Source organism: Megalops cyprinoides, chromosome 5 (assembly GCF_013368585.1).
Source record: "Megalops cyprinoides isolate fMegCyp1 chromosome 5, fMegCyp1.pri, whole genome shotgun sequence".
Taxonomy (NCBI): domain Eukaryota; kingdom Metazoa; phylum Chordata; class Actinopteri; order Elopiformes; family Megalopidae; genus Megalops; species Megalops cyprinoides.
The window spans coordinates 4,134,911-4,151,375 of record NC_050587.1 but is presented as its reverse complement, the minus strand read 5'-3'; the positions used below and the strand labels follow the sequence as shown (position 1 = coordinate 4,151,375).

Genomic DNA, 16,465 nt, shown 5'->3' with positions numbered 1-16,465 from the left:
ATCCATATTTACTGAAAATGAAATGCATTTACTGAGACCGTCCTGTAGTGATGTTATTGCATGGCTGTGGCTAGCTCTTTGACCTGTACTGGCTTAAACCAGGCTCACAGAAAAAAGTCTCTTGGTTAACATGGCTTTTACTGGTTTCACTATGGGCCAGATGAGGACAGCAACCTTTCCAGATTCACACAGGTATATTTGCCAAGGTGGGAAACAGCTGATTCCTGCACAGATCAGGTTCGGTTTGACACTGAAGTCTGTATCCAGGGGGTGTGGTAGAGATTGGAATCTGTCAGTCTGGTCCTCCCCTCTCCAGACCTCAGGTGAAGAGGAGGATCCCAGCCCCCAGTTCAGAGTCTTGAGGAGCAGTCACTCTATCTGAAGTGTGTTTCCTCTAATTCCGCCTATGTGGAATGTGCTTGTAGGAGCTGAAGTAATGGTTGAGCACAGACGCGACTGAAGGTCTTTCCTCGTGCCGGCGCTGTTGTTGGGGCACGTGCTTGTGCAGACCACTCACCAGTGAGTTCATCCACATCGCAGCGGAGCCCTGGTGCTAATGCTCACTCTTGCTTGGACACAGGAGCCGGTTGTGATCTGAGTTACTCCACGGGCTCACAGGTTCAGAGGAGGCATGACTTCTGAAAGCAGCAAATAATATCGAATCAGCAACATAAAGTGTAGCTCCCTTTGCAATTATATATCAAGAGTGCAGTGCAGAGCACACCACAGAAAAATTCGTTAATTAATAATATTTGTACTGTATGCAGGTTGGTGCATGTATGTGTGTGTGTGTGTGCTTGTGCATGTGTGCACGCATATGTGTGTGTGAGTGTGTGCGCGCACGCGTGTGCACACGCATGCATGTATGTATGTGTTGGTATGTGTAACAGCACATAGCACACAGATGCATAAACAGTATGTGCATCACTGGCAACAGGTATTATGCAAATCGGGAAGGTGGGGGCTGGGGTGGGATTCTGGGAAAGGGGACGGAGTTTTCCGGAAATCTGGCCCGGTCTGAGCCTGGCCTTGGCTGCCCGCTCCATTGTTCCTGCTCGGAGAAGCACGGGGCATTGTGCGGTGCAGGGGGGCCTAATGTAGCAGAAGTAATGAGTGTAGTGTAACAAGAGGGGCCGGCCACATGATACCACGCTTACATCAGCATCTCCTATCTGCCAGCGCCTGCCTGCCTTACGTAATGAACGGCAGAGAGAGAGAGCCCACAACACCGACATGCCTCGCACAAACGGACATCCACACTTGGGGGTTTGGATGCTGGCTTTATATCAGGTTACCTTTTGAGTAGAGTATGGAGAAATGTGGTCCTTGATTGTGTGGAAAAAATACAGCAGGGTAGATAGGCATTGTGACCAAATTTAAAAAGCTTTTGGAGGCATTTACCTGTCTCAGCACTGTTTGACTCTACTTTCATTCAGTTGTGTTTCACTTGCCATAAAACAACACAGAAATATTCACTCGGTTATTTCATATCAGACACCCTCCTAGTGTATTTTCAAAATACACACTTTCCCTCAGATACGGTCAGATATGACAGCTCTACAGTGGAAAAAAGGGGAAGAATAACAAAAGATTTCCATTATCAGGGAGCGTGAAGGCAGCTCACGTGTGGGGAGAAAGCCGCACTTCCAATTTCAGGTGCCCTCATTTCCAGACGGCCGACGACTCATGGTTTGTCTGCTAATTGCTCTTTGTCCTCAGTTTAGGGTCAAGCATATGCCGGAGAAACAACGCTGCCTTAAAAAGAGGCAGAGAGAGGAAGAAAGAACATAAGAATGAAGAATGTTAATCCTGTCCCATAAAAACTCCTAATTCACTGGATTTGCCCCCCGGGGGCACGGGATTGTCCAGCCTGGTGATGCTAAATTGAGTAGTTTGACTGGGGTATGAGGGAGGTTCGGGGCGGGCCTGGCACCAGGCCTAAACGAGATTAAGGAGCCAAGGGCTTCCGTTTGAAGAGAGGAGAGGGGGCAGAAGGAAGCAGGGAGAAATGAGGAGCATGGAGTTTACTTCCCTGACGGTGCTATAGTGTGCCACGGCGACGTAGCTTTGCTTTCAACATCAAATATGGGTCTTTGTGTTGTTTTGTGTTGCTGTTGTTTTGTGCATTGACATTGACAAGCACCACATTGAGTCGTTGAGTTCTAGGAAGCAGCCCTGTAACATCCTCAGACGGGCGTGCGCTTCTGAAAGCTTCGACATATGATACCGCACTGATGTTTCAAAGCTCTGTTTAAGTTTCAGCGATCCAGCTTAATTTGAGATTTACAGTAGATAGTTCCATCCAGTGACCTCATAATATGATATGGCCTCTCTGAAGGGAAACCACAGTAGAGGGAATATACGCAATACGTCTAGAGAGGGTTCACCGCTTCTATAGATCTTCAGGGAAACCTTGTGTTCTCTCTCTCCCTCTCCCTGTCTGTCTCTCAGGTGCCTTAAATTGTCAGCAGATGATGGGTAATGTGCTTGTTATTAAGGAAAAAATACCCTCCACCCAGACAGCTAAGTGGAAACAAACAGAGAGCAGATCTGGGTCTCCAACAGGCATCAGGGATTGATTGAGGCTGTCTGGCTCAAGCACAAAGGCTTGACAGTGGCTGTCTGGGAGAGATATTGAGGCTCGACTGAAGCTGTCTGGACGGGCCGTTAGGGCTTGATCGAGGCTGTTTTCGGCCCTGTAGTGGACAGTGAGTTCCTTGGGGCATGCACACTGCCCTGAGACTGTCTGGATCTGCCGCGGTTAAACGCTCCCTGCTCCCGCGACCCTGCGGCTGTTTTGAAGTGAGTCAGAGCTCGAGAGTCTCTTGTAGCTGTGGGATGGAACGTGCAATTAGTCGCTGGCAGCGAGAGAGAGTCCTCTGTGTTGTGGCCCCTGCTGCAGCCTGTGCCATGTAGGGGCAGGAAAACGGCGAGAGGAGTGAGGGAAGGAAGAGCACCATGCTCACTGCGCTGGGTATCTGGGGGTGGGGTGGGGTTGGGGGGGGCACATTTCACCTTTGGCAGCACAGTTCTAGGACCACTACAACATAGCAAATGTTTTCTATTACGGTAGGGTAGACGATTATGGTTTTTTTCCTTTTAGATGAGAGAGTCTTCACTTGTGGCTGTGAGTTGCTCATCAAAGAAACCGGTTATATTTATGACTAATTATCATAGCGTGATGAACTCTTGCCACGTCCAGCATTCTTCATTGGCTTTATAAATGTGCAGTTTAGTGATTTACTGTTGCGTCAGTCCTTAGCCGACATGCAGCATTAGCTGCGGTAGGCCGGCGTATTTCTGTAGGGAAAATGTAAGCAGCGTTTTATGAAAGGCAATCTTTTTCTCTGCAGAGTCGCTCTCTCGAGGGAGCCACCATGCTAAGTGGGTAAACATTTCATCTTAACAAGGTGGAATTGAGCGCTGCTCATGTGGGCAGCGCTGTGGTTAAGGGCCCATTCCCAGGGCTCCCCTGGCTGATCCAGGATCAGAGCCCGAGCACGGTGGTGGTGAGAACGCAAACCAGGCGAATGTTAGGAAAGCAGCACTGGTGAGGAAGTGTCTGGCAGAAGGAAGGGGGGGGGGGAGAGAGAGAGAGAGAGAGAGAGAGAGAGAGAGGGAGGGAGAGAGAGAGGGAGGGAGAGAGGGAGAGAGAGAGCGAGGGAGGCAGGGAGGTACAGAGACGGGGGAAGATAGAGGAAGAGGGGAGAGAGAGAGAGTAGGAAAAAGAGAGAGAGGGAAAAAGAGAGAGGCAGAGAAAGAGAAAGAGAGAGAGAGAAATGTGCCTTAAATATGAACCAGATTCCTGAGTAACAGGTTCCCAGGCTTCAGTAATGCCATGCCAGGCCCTTCTGTATCTGTCAACGCTTGACATATTGATAAGGCGTGAGATGGTGGGGGGGAGGGGGGGGGCACTGGCATGACCTCTGCCAGGTTTGAAACAGATGTGAGGTGTAGGATGCTGAGAGTTCTGGAGGCCTGAATTCCTGGATCCCGTCCCATCCCACCTGGTGCCGGTGTTCTGTTCTGCCGTCAGAACGGGCCAGCTGCTGCGATCAGCTGATGTTTTCCTGTCTCGGTATGCCAGGACTGGATCCCTCGCTCCTGAGCAGGCTCCTCAAACACTGAAGAATAGCTCCTCTGTTTCAGCCCATCCAGCCATCTTGTTTTCTTTACGGAACCATCCAGAAATAAGGCACACTCTGGGAAGGGTTCTGGGAACAGGACGCGCGTGTCTGCTCCGCAGCGTGTCCTGACAGGAGCCTTGGCTCTGCCGCGGTCTCACCTCCATGACCCCTCGGGCCGGTCTCTCGCTGGCATGGGCGTGTCACCCTGGCCACCCTCCTGAGGTGGACGGGCCCTGGATCCTCGAACGGCGTTGCGTCAGGGCGGCCAGATGTTCTGCCTCTCTTTGTTTTCGGAGAATTTGAGTCCCTCTAACTCTACCTTCCAAGGAGGAGAGGAGCGCAGCCCAGAACAGGCTGCCTGTTTCTGTGTGTGAGTCAGTGTAAACCAGCCAGCTTCAGAAGGGGCATGTGCAGTACATGGAGTGTCTTGGGATGGAATACTCCAACATTGCTGAGCAAGTGAAATTAGGATATCACAGTGCTGCAATACACACACACACACACACATAAATATGCATATTCACACTGACACAAAGACACTCATACAGACTCACACAAAGATATTCACACAAACACTCCTTCACTCACACATAGATAAACATACACACTCACAGTGTACATATTCATCCAAGAAGAAAGAGTACACGATTCAATGGCTGCATGACAACAGAGTTGAGCTGTGTGTCTCAGTCACTTCAGTTACACTCTGTATCTGTTGTGAAAACTCATGGTGATGTCATGGGCCTCAGTAAGTAAGTCCTAGCAGGATGAATTTAAATACTGTTTATCTTCTGACTAGCTAAAGGGAGCAGATTCTCAATTCATATCAGTACAGATCACAGAAAAGTAGGTGTTTGTGGTAGATCAGCTTGGCTTCTCTTGTTTGATTTTATTTAACTGCATGCTATTGCTCACTTTATCAAAGCCACACAGCATCACCCATCACTGGCAATGAAGTAAACTGAGGAAAACCTCTGGACTGTCAAGCCCCAGCCACATGAAATTCACCCCTCTTCTTTACAGTGTGAGCACAAACTAGTAGTGTGGCTGCACAGTACCCAGGAGGGGTGGCACTGCTTGTGGCTGTTGTAGCTACAGCTACTTGCCTTAGCTGCCAGCTGGTGATCTTACCGCTTTCTGACGTGAAGAGGGCACTCCTGCATTCCTGGTATCACTTTTACTGCTGATCTAAGCTGGGGTAAATTGAGTCTGATGTATCTGCTGTGAGCTGCGCTGTGTTAAGCACAGAGTCTTACTAATTGAGCCTGTGTATTATTTATTTGCTGCTGAGCTTGACACAGGCTCCCCTGCTGGCGTTCTCCTGCGCTTCGCAAAATAAACTTTTGGCAAGCAGCTCCATTCCGAGGCTCTCGTTCCCTCAGATTTCTATCAGAAAGGAGGCTTTATCTCTCGCACGCATCGACCGGAGTTTGATGCTTGAAGCTCGCTTTGAGGCAGTCAGCAGCGCTACCTGCCTGATCTAAATCTGTCTCTGGGAGATAAGACGGCAGCCCTATCTGGTCTTTTTCAGAGGGTGCCTCATATTCTGCCACAGAGTGATTGTATCACATCTGAAAGTCCCCTGATATGGACGCTGGTGAGTGAAGGCAGCGTGAGCGTGGAGAGATTATGGCCTTGCCGTTTTTCAGTCAGATGCCGGCTGGGTAAATCTGTCAGCGGGCATTTTTTCCCTGTGAAAGCACTGACAGTGCGATCAGCTGGGAGCTGGCTCCGAAGACCACATGTTTTTGCCATCAGCTCAGATCAGTGGTAGCATAAAGTACAAAGGAAACGGGCAAACATCTACTTCCTCTCACTTGCCGTTTCGGCAGCTGCGGGGCGAAGGAGATGCATGCCCGCATTCTTCTGCCAGAGGGGATCTGGCCCCATCCACCCCCCCTCACCCCTTCCCAGAAGCCCTAATTGCCCTTCTTCCTCCTCGTTGCCCGGCTCTGACCCGGAAGAGGGGATGAGCAGATATCCCCCCCTGGCCCAGCAGGCAGGCGTAGCGCCTCAGGCTTCAGGGAGGATGTGGGGGTGCCCACACTTCCGCGGCTCGGACGCCACCGCCCCCCACTGAGGGAGAGGCATGGCTGCGATAACTCAGAGAGGGAGAGGGGTGATCAAAGCGGCCTGACGTCCCTCGCTCCAGTGGACAATGTCAACACAGGACTTTTCCGGAGTGCCTGACCTCAGAGAGAGGGAGGTGAAGGTAGGGAGAGGGCATGAGGCATACAGGGGAAAGAGAGAGGGAGCGAGCAAAGGAGAGGGGGCGATGAGAAGAGAGGGCAAGTCAGGTGCCTCCCGTTTCCTCTCTGAAGCCGCTGATCTTGATTGGATTACATTGTATTGAGGAAGATTAGTAAAACAAACCACCCTGACCCCGGGTCACTGACACAGTTTCCCATTCAAGCAGGTCGTCAGTGGGTACGTTCACCCAATACTCCATTAGCGGTGCGGGAACACTCTGAATATGTGAGAATAAATAAGCAGCTTGCGCAGAAATAAAATGAAATAAGAACAAGGCAGTGTTGTATCATATGAAGATTCTGAGTGAGAGGAATTGAGTTTACTGTTAAAATTCAGCTTAATAGAAGACTAGTCATGTAAACCTTATGTTCATAATGCTTAATCTGTTTCTAATTCAAAAGAACACATATGTGTATATATCAGATATAACACTGGGTGTGAAATAATGTTGAGTGTTTCATTGTTAAACAGAGCTGACATATTTTAACTTATAGCTTTTTCAAAAGCTAGCAGCAAGAAATGCTATGCATAAATGCATACATGGAAACAGAGGCACTGAAAGCTTGATTTAGGCTAAATCCAACAGAGTAAGGCTATGCATGCAAATATTGTAAATGAGTGTATATACCTGTCTGATAGTGAACAATCATTGTTACCTGAATGTAAACATCTTCTTCAGAGTATGTATTCATAATTCATGTGCAGTCTTAAGTATTATGCATATTGACTTGGTCTTCCCTTTGATACACTTCCATACTTAGATGTGTTCTGAGAATCTTGAATTAACGCAGGGAACAAAATGGATGTTTTCTTGCAATAAATTGCGTAGTAGCTTGGCTACATCTCATCCTGATATTAAGAAGCGGTCACAGGTATTGCTCCAAGACACGGTTCAGCAGAGCAGGGATCATTCTCTTCCTGGACTAAATGACTTCACTCAAGTCTGTCAAATCCATTATGTGTGTAGCAGGAGTTTACACAGAGAGATTTATTTGGGCTGTCTTCTACATGTGTAATGAGCAAAACAGTACCACAGCCACGCTGCACCCCACCCCTATCCTGCCCCCAGGCTCATAGATGTAGGGGTGCATGCTTTGGGGAGGGTCAAAGGTCAAGGTGAGTGATTCTTCTCCCCTGGCCTGTGAGTGACGGGGCCTGAGGCAGTAGGACTCTGAGCCGGAGAACCAGCTCTGCGGTCATTCACTGACACAACCCATCAATCAGCCGCCGCGCCGGTCGGGCTCTGTAATTAGCACCGTGGAGACGGCCTTATGAGGCTTTGGGGTTGAGGGGGCGGGGGGGGGGGGGGGGGGGGGGGACGTCAGCTCTGTGGTGGCTTTGAGTAATTATCCAAAGCTGCTCTCCACTGATTAACCCAGGCCCTGGATTCCCAAGCCACGTGGTCCCCCCGGCAGCCTCCGCCTCTCTCCACTTCCTTTTATGGTGACAGAGAACCCACAAGGCACTGCAGCAGTGCAGTGCGGGACAGGGGCTGATGGAGCTGTTCGGTGCAGCAACATTCTCCAACACATAATTAGGCACTGTTAATTAACAGAGCCGGCATCCACTGTGAGTCCTCTGGCTCTCACTGGCCATAATTTCAGCGCACATCTGTTAGATAAGGGACGAGAATGGAGAGCATGATCAGGGTGTAATTACGATACATTGCCACTCCTGCAGTATTTTCAGCGCACAAAAGCTGCATTTAATGTCAGACCAACCAGAACAAATGACTTGCGTTCTGGGGTTGCCGTGTGATTTATGCTCGCTGAAGATGTGGAGGTGGATCCACATCTTCAGCTCCAGCTCACAGGGGACGCGTACAGAGCAAAACTCCCATAATACCCCTGTGCGAGTCAGAGGCAGGAAATGCCCCCTCCCCCGCCTTCACAGGATCCACTTAGTGATCCGGTGTTGAAGGCAGGGTGACAAGCTCGACTCAGAATTTCACTTAACACTTCAAGCACTCCAACAGAGGCTCCAAAGAGGCTAAATCAGTTCTTTACAGCCTGTTGCACCTGCTCTTAAGTGACTTTATTTAAGGAGAGTGGAGATAGCAGAATTCTCGATTTGTCTCCTTTCTAATTAACTTTGCCCCATGCAGAGGTATTGCCCCTCCTCCTTGGACATTTCAAGATTTTTTTTGTCAGGAGCTGTGAATAATTTCTGAATACTGTTCACAAATTCCTGTCAATCTGTGTTCAAACCTCTTCAGTGTGCATTCTGGCATCTTTCAGATGTAAGACCTGTGCAGGGTCAAATGGATCAAGACCTCCCTTTTCCGCACTTGTTGGTAATGTTATATTTCTTGGCAGATATGCTTTGTACCATAACTTAAAAATAGATTTCTAGATAGACCTAACCCTGGCATTTGACTCTCTGTGTCTGTCTGCAAAGATGTTGTTTTTGTTTCATCCATATCAAGTTATTTTGTGAGGGTCTCCTGCCAAACGGACAAAGATAAATAAGAGAAAGCTTTGCTTGCTGCATGGATACTAATTCCAGGTCCCCTGGTGTTGTTGTTGGAATGAGTACAGGTGGCCTACACCTCCTACAGCTGCCATCTCCGTTGACCTACATTTAAAAATGCTGCTGCCAAAATGTCTGACTGTGGGATGGTCACTAAGGACCTTGTTATAAGTGTGTGTGTGTCTGTGTGTGTGTTTACCAGTGCTTGCTCTTTGTACAGGAGCTCCTCTTATCTTCAGTGCATAATTTGGGCCTATTTCATAGCCCTAACATTATTACGTGCTTTAAAGTTACCAGTGGGCAGATTTGAGGTATTTACAGCTGCAGGTGTGCATGCCCAAAAAGGTCACATCCCGGGCATTTAAGCTGTATAACAATGGGTCATTCGCAGCAGGTCAGGTGATGAATGCTCCCACTGGCATGGATATTGTGTGCTTGTAGAGGCTGGTGCGGTGAGCTCTTTGCAGAGAGGGCAGAGTTTCTCTATCTTCGGTGGTGCTCTGCTCCTCACCGCTCTGCAGCATGTGTGTCCCGTCAGCGTCATGTCTGCGGGTTGCCCTGGGAGACAGGATCTGCGAGCTTGGCAGACCTGGGTAAACGCTGTGGTCCTGCCGGGGTGTGATGAGATGGGTTTCACAGGCGCGCCGGTTGGCACGGAAACCAAGGGCCAGGCCGGGAAACGAGACACGGCAGTTTTGCACACAAAAGAGATTAAAAATAGGTTCTGTCCTTGCCTGGATTCCAAAAGCGCAACTTTGCAAAATCATGCTTTAACTTACAGTATAAATAGCTAGCTGTAGTTAGGGTGAATTGAAGCAGCTTTTTTGCAGAGACTGCAATAGATGTGCAGTCTAAAATGTTCTGATACAGATTGAGTTCAGTTTTATAAAGCCCTGAAAACTGATGTGGCTACAGATGTAAGGATCTCTGAATTAGGGACACAAACCGTGGGCTTCCAGGTCATTGACAGCATTTTGCTCAAAAATCAAGACAGAATGCTGTGTGATATTTCTGTGTTCATTTGTAGTGACTTCGCTGTTTAATGACAATATTCATTATAGTGAAGGATACCTGCTGTTTAGCTAGTGAGGGAAATAGATTTTTTAATGTTGTACAGGTGAGCAAACCTGGGCCTCTTTCATAATAGCAGTTGCCTTATAACAGGAATGGTCCTGCTTTTTGTTTGGTAGCTTATAGAGAAGAAGAATGCTTGCTGTATGCACTTTTGTAAGTCACTTTGGATAAAAGCGTCTGCTAAACAAATCAATGTAAATGTAAGAAATAAAAAGTACAAATCAAATGTTATTCAAAGGTTGCTTGACCTTGTCTACATTGGGATTCTTTGGCCAATAGACAATCTTATTCCCCCTGAAAAAAAATTTTAAAGGTCATTATGTCATTAGGGGTTGGATAATGTGTGTCTTCCTAAAACAGGAAAGCAGTCAAATGGAGACCGCAGACTGGATTGAATGGAGGGGGGGGAGTTGAATCACAGCATTTCAGACATTCTTTCCCTAGACTCAAATCCCACATCTTTCCTGCGAATCACAGACGACGATAAGGGGGGAACAGCCATGCACTGTAAGGTTCAGAAATCTGTAGGGAGAAAGAGTGTGTATGTTTCTGTATGTATATTTATTCACAGAAACCTTTAGTTTTGCACTTAGGGTTATTTTTTGTACGTTTGTATAAACACTAAGATTAGTCAAGCTGTGTTTTTGGAACTGACAGCATTGTCTATGAATGCAGAATTAGTCAGTGCTTCTGGGAGAGAAAAAAAAATAAAAACCTGTGGAACATTTGATTTTCCCTGCCTGCACTCCTGTAAAACATGGCACCTACTCCAGTTTCTTTTAGGTCATGTCTATTGACTATTGTTCTCTTTTGTTAGGCAATGACTAGCCAACCTGATGCAGTTTTAATTGCTTTCACATTAACATGAGTGTACCTTTAATGAGGTCCAGATGGAGGCTATTGGAAGGCAGTGAAAGCGTCCCTGTGTCCAAGGCCCTGAGAACACTTAGATCCCACCCCCACCGCGACCTCCTGTGTTTCCCTGGGATGAAGGGGGGGGGGGGGTGCGGGGGTTGTGTGGGGGGTGGTGGGGGGGGGGTCCTCGTTTGAAAGCGTTTTTCTCTGACCAGACTTGTTTGCTGTGTGTGGTCTCAGCTCCCCAACACCCGATCTCATGTACCTGCATTGTGAGTCTTGCGGCCACTGAACCCCCACCCCCCACCCCCGAGAGGACCATGACTGATATGTGTTTGAGGAGGGCTATTTCAGCCTTGCCACCGTGTATGAGAGAAAGTCAGGAATGCACCAGAGAGCCCTCCTTTTTAGCTTGTTGAAACCCTTTTCAGCAATTCCTACATTTGGTGTTAGCTCCGCCCAGGTCGGGCAGTTGGTGCTCACTGAGGAAGAGTGTCTCCTGGCCAGGGTTTGTTCACAGGTTGTTTTCTCAGTCAGCTGGTAAAGACAGGATCAGAGAAACACCTTGTGTCACAGAACGTTACAGGCCTCGTGGGGGGACCTAAGGTGTATTTGTGGCTGTAACTGCATGCTGGGTCAGAGTAGGGCAGGGTGCGGGGAGGGGGGGGGGGTTGTTAGAGGGCTGGATGTGAGGCATTCCTAATTTAGGGTGGTCTGTAATCATTGCATGGGGCTGGTGTTGAAAAGGTGGAGAGATTGGGAGAAGACACATGGATAAGGGAGTGAGCTAATGACTAGAAACAGAGAGCTTCTTCAGTGAAAGGAGGACCTGGCTCTCCTAGCCCCTGGGGGGTCCAGAGATCAGCTTAGTTCAACAGAGTCATAAATACCCCAGCTGCAGTGAAGAGCATCAGTTTGACCTATAAACCAATCAGATCTATGTCTGGACTGAACTGTGATGACAGTGACAGAAATGGCCACACTGTTTGAGAAGACTAACATTCCTCTCCTTTCTCTTCCTACAGTGGAACCTGCAGATCTCTTGAAGATTTTAGATTTTCACAGTTTACCTGAAGGCGTAACAAAAACGACAGGTTTCTGTGCGCACAGGAAGTCCTCAAAAGGGCCGGATGTGGCATATAGAGTATCCAAAGACGCCCAGCTCAGCGCGCCCACCAAACAGCTGTATCCTGGTGAGTACCTCTCCCAAATACCATTCCAAAGGAGTCACTGCCTTACATGTCTCACACAAACCCATGTCCTCTTCTCTCATTGATTACATTCACCCCCACAGCAAACATTCAGACAACTTCAAACCATTGGTATAATTCCCTGTAGGTAGGCCTACAGTGATAGAATTCCCTTTAGGTAGGCATACAGTGGTATAATTCCCTTTAGGTAGGCTTACAGTGCTATAATTCCCTTTAGGTAGACCTTCAAATGGTAGAATTCCCTTTAGGGAGAACTACAGTGGTAGAATGGCCTTTAGGAAGACCTATAGTGGGAGAATGCCCTTTAGGAAGACCTACAGTGGTAGAATGGCCTTTAGGTAGGCCTACAGTGGTAAAGTAAAAAAACACTTATCTCTGCTGGGTGAAAGAAACATCCTCGACCATGTAGAAAAGACTTCCCCACTACATAAAATAATGAATTTTCCAGGGCAGCATTCACATCAATATTTGGGATTTTAAAATATGTGGGGAAATTAAGAACAAGTGCTTGGCCTTGCTTGCTCTAGTTGGTGGTTGTCAGAAGTGGCAATACTTGGTTAATTATCGCCATAAGGGATAGAGTCACACCTGAAATACATAAAGCTGACAAATAGGAAGCCTTGCGTTAATCTCCGTCTACAGTGCACTCCACTTGTAAGAATCACATCTGTCTGGGACAGTTTGAATTATTTGAATGTCACCAGTGCTTTAGTACAGTCAATGTCCTTAACTAAATTAAAAGATGAAATAATAATTTCACTCACATAAGTTATTTTTGAGTGTCTCCATGATCATTGGCGCTGTGAGGTGTTGCTGATTCAGGTTTATTTTCATGATGTGACGCCTCTTTAGATCCAGATAGATCCTTACTGTAGGCTGTGGAATCCTCAGTGGCATTTCTTTCTTCAGTCTTTGTCTGTTGGCAGACATTTTTATTTAGAGCAATTTACAAAGTAACAGTACAACGTGCACTGAATATAGTTGCAAGAGCAACTGAATGTACTGAAGGCAACTGCCACATCCAAACATGTGTCAGTCGCTCACAAAGTGAATGCTGTGGTAACTACTAATGCCCTAAAAATACTGTATGTGCTGCAGTAACTTTAAATTAAAATACACAAGCGCATAAATTTAAACATGCAACACAGCAATACAGAATACCCTAAACCTTAAGGACTAAAGCAAGGCTAATCTTTTTCATTGTAGAAAGAAGCCTTCTTATGCTTGCCACATTGACTGCATGAGGTAAATTGTATTCAGTGTTAAATTGATTGCTTGATTAAACTGCACCTTTGTGCTTCATTGTTGTGATAAGTGAGTCCAGACTGATTCACATAATCGGATCGATTGATTCTTACAAGTGGAGTTCTATACCAGCTTCTACACTAACAGCCTTATTATAGAAATGATTCTGTCCCAGTGTTTTTATCACTATATATGATCGATTCTTATATCAGTATTTCTTCTAAGCAGAGTGCACTGTATCTTTATTTAGCATTGTTACTTCATGCTTCTCAATTGAAATTTCACAACAGCTCCCAGAAAATTTTCATGAAAGACATATCAATTATGCAAAGCAATCCTCAATCACTCATAAACTGTGTGGTTTATGAACATTCACAAATGTCTCACACTGCCTGAACATTCTGGTGGCTCAGTTCTTTAACATCAAACTCTGAGGTCATTGTGATGCCAAAAACACTGTCCTGCTGACCTTTGTCCTAAATCTGTACTTAAATTTGAATGTTCACCCTTTACCTAGCAGGACAGTCCCTGTGAGGTCTAAAGCAGCTAGGTTTTGCTTTCAGGTCTCCCCACAGGTTTCTTAATTAAGTTGGCAATTACCTTATGCTGTCACCTGGTTCAATGATTTATGTTAGCCCAATTATTTCACTGCCACCCCCCCCCCCCCCCCCCATAACCCCCCAGTCACCCTTTATTCTTTATCCTTTATCCTTTGAAGTCAATGACTGGGTAAAATGTTCCAGCACTTTTTACTTTAGACAACACGACTCTTGAGAAAATATAAAACTATTAAAACTGAGTTCACTTCATTTGTGCCAGTACGCCTTGGTTTTGTATGTTATGTTTTGGACGGGTGCTGCACTTCACTTTGGATATCTTTTCCTTGGGGGTTCTCAAAAGCCAAATCTTTTTTGCTTCTAATTTGTGGAACAGATCAAAATATGTGTGACTGGAATAAGAGCTTTTGTTTCTTAGCTGCAGATGATCAGATGATCCATCACACAAAGATTAAAACCTGCCCATGGCTCTGTCATAACACGACTACCTGGCCATTGTAGCAGGGATTAGGACACGATCCTCAAAGTGATAGGAATATTGTACTTTATGTCATCTTCATGTCAGCCTCACCTTGCCACATCTGCCTTGTATAAAAGCAATGTTCCTTTTGTTTTTTCATTGAGATTCTCGGAAAAAAGGGAGGAAAAAGACACGTAAAGGCAACCCTGTTTTTCCGAGTTTGGTTATGGAGAGGATAAATTTATATCAAATGAAGCAATGCAAGCAGAGGCTTAGGGGCTGTCTGTGCTGACGTGGCTGTTGATCGTCCTACTGAACGTGCTCCACAGCTGCGGTCTCGTCTTCCCCCTGAAGTCTCTTCTTTTTCCTTGCTCTGTCCTTTCAAACCCCCCCCCCTTTGCTTTCTCCTTTCTCCTCTCTCTCTCTTTTCTTCATCTAAAGTCAGGCCCAGATGCTTGCCCCTTGGGCCCTGTTTAAATGCTTGAGTCCTGGTTGCGTTTGTCACTGCAGAAAAGATGAGTCGTGTATTCACTATCATTTGAAATATGTCCTCTCCAAACCCAGTCTTTTAAAGAGAGGAACAGTAATCCACTGACATGAGCTGTACCAACTGAAAAATCTGAATTGGTGCGCTGCCAAGCACGTGAAAAATGTCCTCTTGATAACAAAATTTTGCTCTTCAGCGTACTCCGCTCCCAGAGCTGCTCTGGAGTTGGACAGGCCTCTGCAGATATTTGATCTGCTTAACTGTTTCACTACATGCCACATATGAGGCTGCTTTATCAGCTTGTTCCAGAGTTAGATCCAGAGTTACCAAAGTCACTTTGTAGAGTGTGGCGACAGCTGTTTCAATCAACTGGACATTTTTAGTTTACATATTTTTACATACTCTGCACAGCTGAATCTCATTTGTTCTCGGTAATATTTACCAGGAGAGGAGATGCTCAGGATGTTTATTCTTCCCACTCTCCGGCTCCTTTGTAGTTAGGCTCTAACAATGTTTTGGTGCCCGTCGTGCAGGTCAATAGCCCTCACTGTACACGAATGCATTGCCTCTAGGCAACCGTTGAGCTGTTATGAGGGTTGACAGAGCCCTGAGGAAAAAAAAAAACAAAACAAAGCAAAACAAAAAACAACTGTTTGCCTCTTGCTCACAGTCATCCCTCACTTTGAGTTCAGGCACTTAAGTCATGAACATAAGAAAAAAAAGACAGGAATAAAAAAATGCAACCTTATTGTGGTTTGATGCATCCTAGGTCTGGGTCAGCCGGTCCATGGCGAGCTTGTGAACAAGCTGAAAGCCCCAACGAGCACAATTCACGCATTGTATCACACCTCATTCCTGTGTAAACGTTCAGTTTTCACACTTTATAATCATGGTGCACGAAAATAACGCATGAGCAAAACTGCAGAATGCAATCCAGATGGGCCACATGGCTTTACAGAGGATTTAGAGACCTAGAGAATCTCTCTCACACTCTGTGAGCAGTGTAGACACACGCAGTGACTTGTAAAGGAGTCTAAATTGCGCACAGCACCCCCTGTCCCCACCCCCTGAAGAGATTCTGCCAGTGCCGTGCTGTGCCTGAATGTGGCCCCTCTTTTCTGCCAGGGTGTCGTGCCTTTGCCAGTCTTTAATATTCGGGCTGGTTGCGGCCCCGTTGCAGCTTGGCTCGAGGCGCTGCTTTAGGAATAAGAAGGAAAAAAAAAGGAAAAACCTTATAGTTAATGTTTTCCAGAAGGCAGAGAGTGAGATCATTTATTGCAGTTTATTATTTTCTTCTCTCTTTTTGCTACTCAGTGCTGGTTCAGGCCAGGTCTCTGGTTCTAATTACTGCTCTGACACCCCCCCCCCCTCCCCTTTCCTCCAACTGCTGGTGGAGAAAATGGCCATTTCATTGTCCCCTGACCACAGTAATGGAGAGGTTCGGTTCCACCAAGACGGGCAGTTTCAGGAAGGGGTCTACAGCAGTGATTCATGCCCATCTCTTACCCTGCACTTTCCCAGTCTGCTTGTTTCTCTTTCTCTTCAGGGACTCATAACACATGTCTATTTGTGTGTTTAATGCTCCGGGAACTGACATTGGGTAAGAAAACTGAAAAAGGGGAAACTCACTGTTAAAATCCTTATTTTTCATAGTCAACTACTTTGCTGAAAATGTAGAGGCTCTGACATGCAGTTACTAAGAAAACATTTGGAAGAAATGAATCATTTAA

General features: G+C 46.6%; 1 protein-coding gene across 1 annotated transcript in view; it reads left to right on the top strand.

Annotated features, from left to right (window-relative positions):
- The window catches only part of col5a1 (procollagen, type V, alpha 1), a 107,939-nt gene that overhangs the window by 14,436 nt on the left and 77,038 nt on the right, over nucleotides 1–16,465 (top strand). Inside the window, exon 2 of the mRNA XM_036529456.1 lies at nucleotides 11,801–11,968. Within this exon, the coding sequence (XP_036385349.1) occupies nucleotides 11,801–11,968 (168 nt within the window). The remainder of the gene's footprint in view (nucleotides 1–11,800; nucleotides 11,969–16,465) is intronic.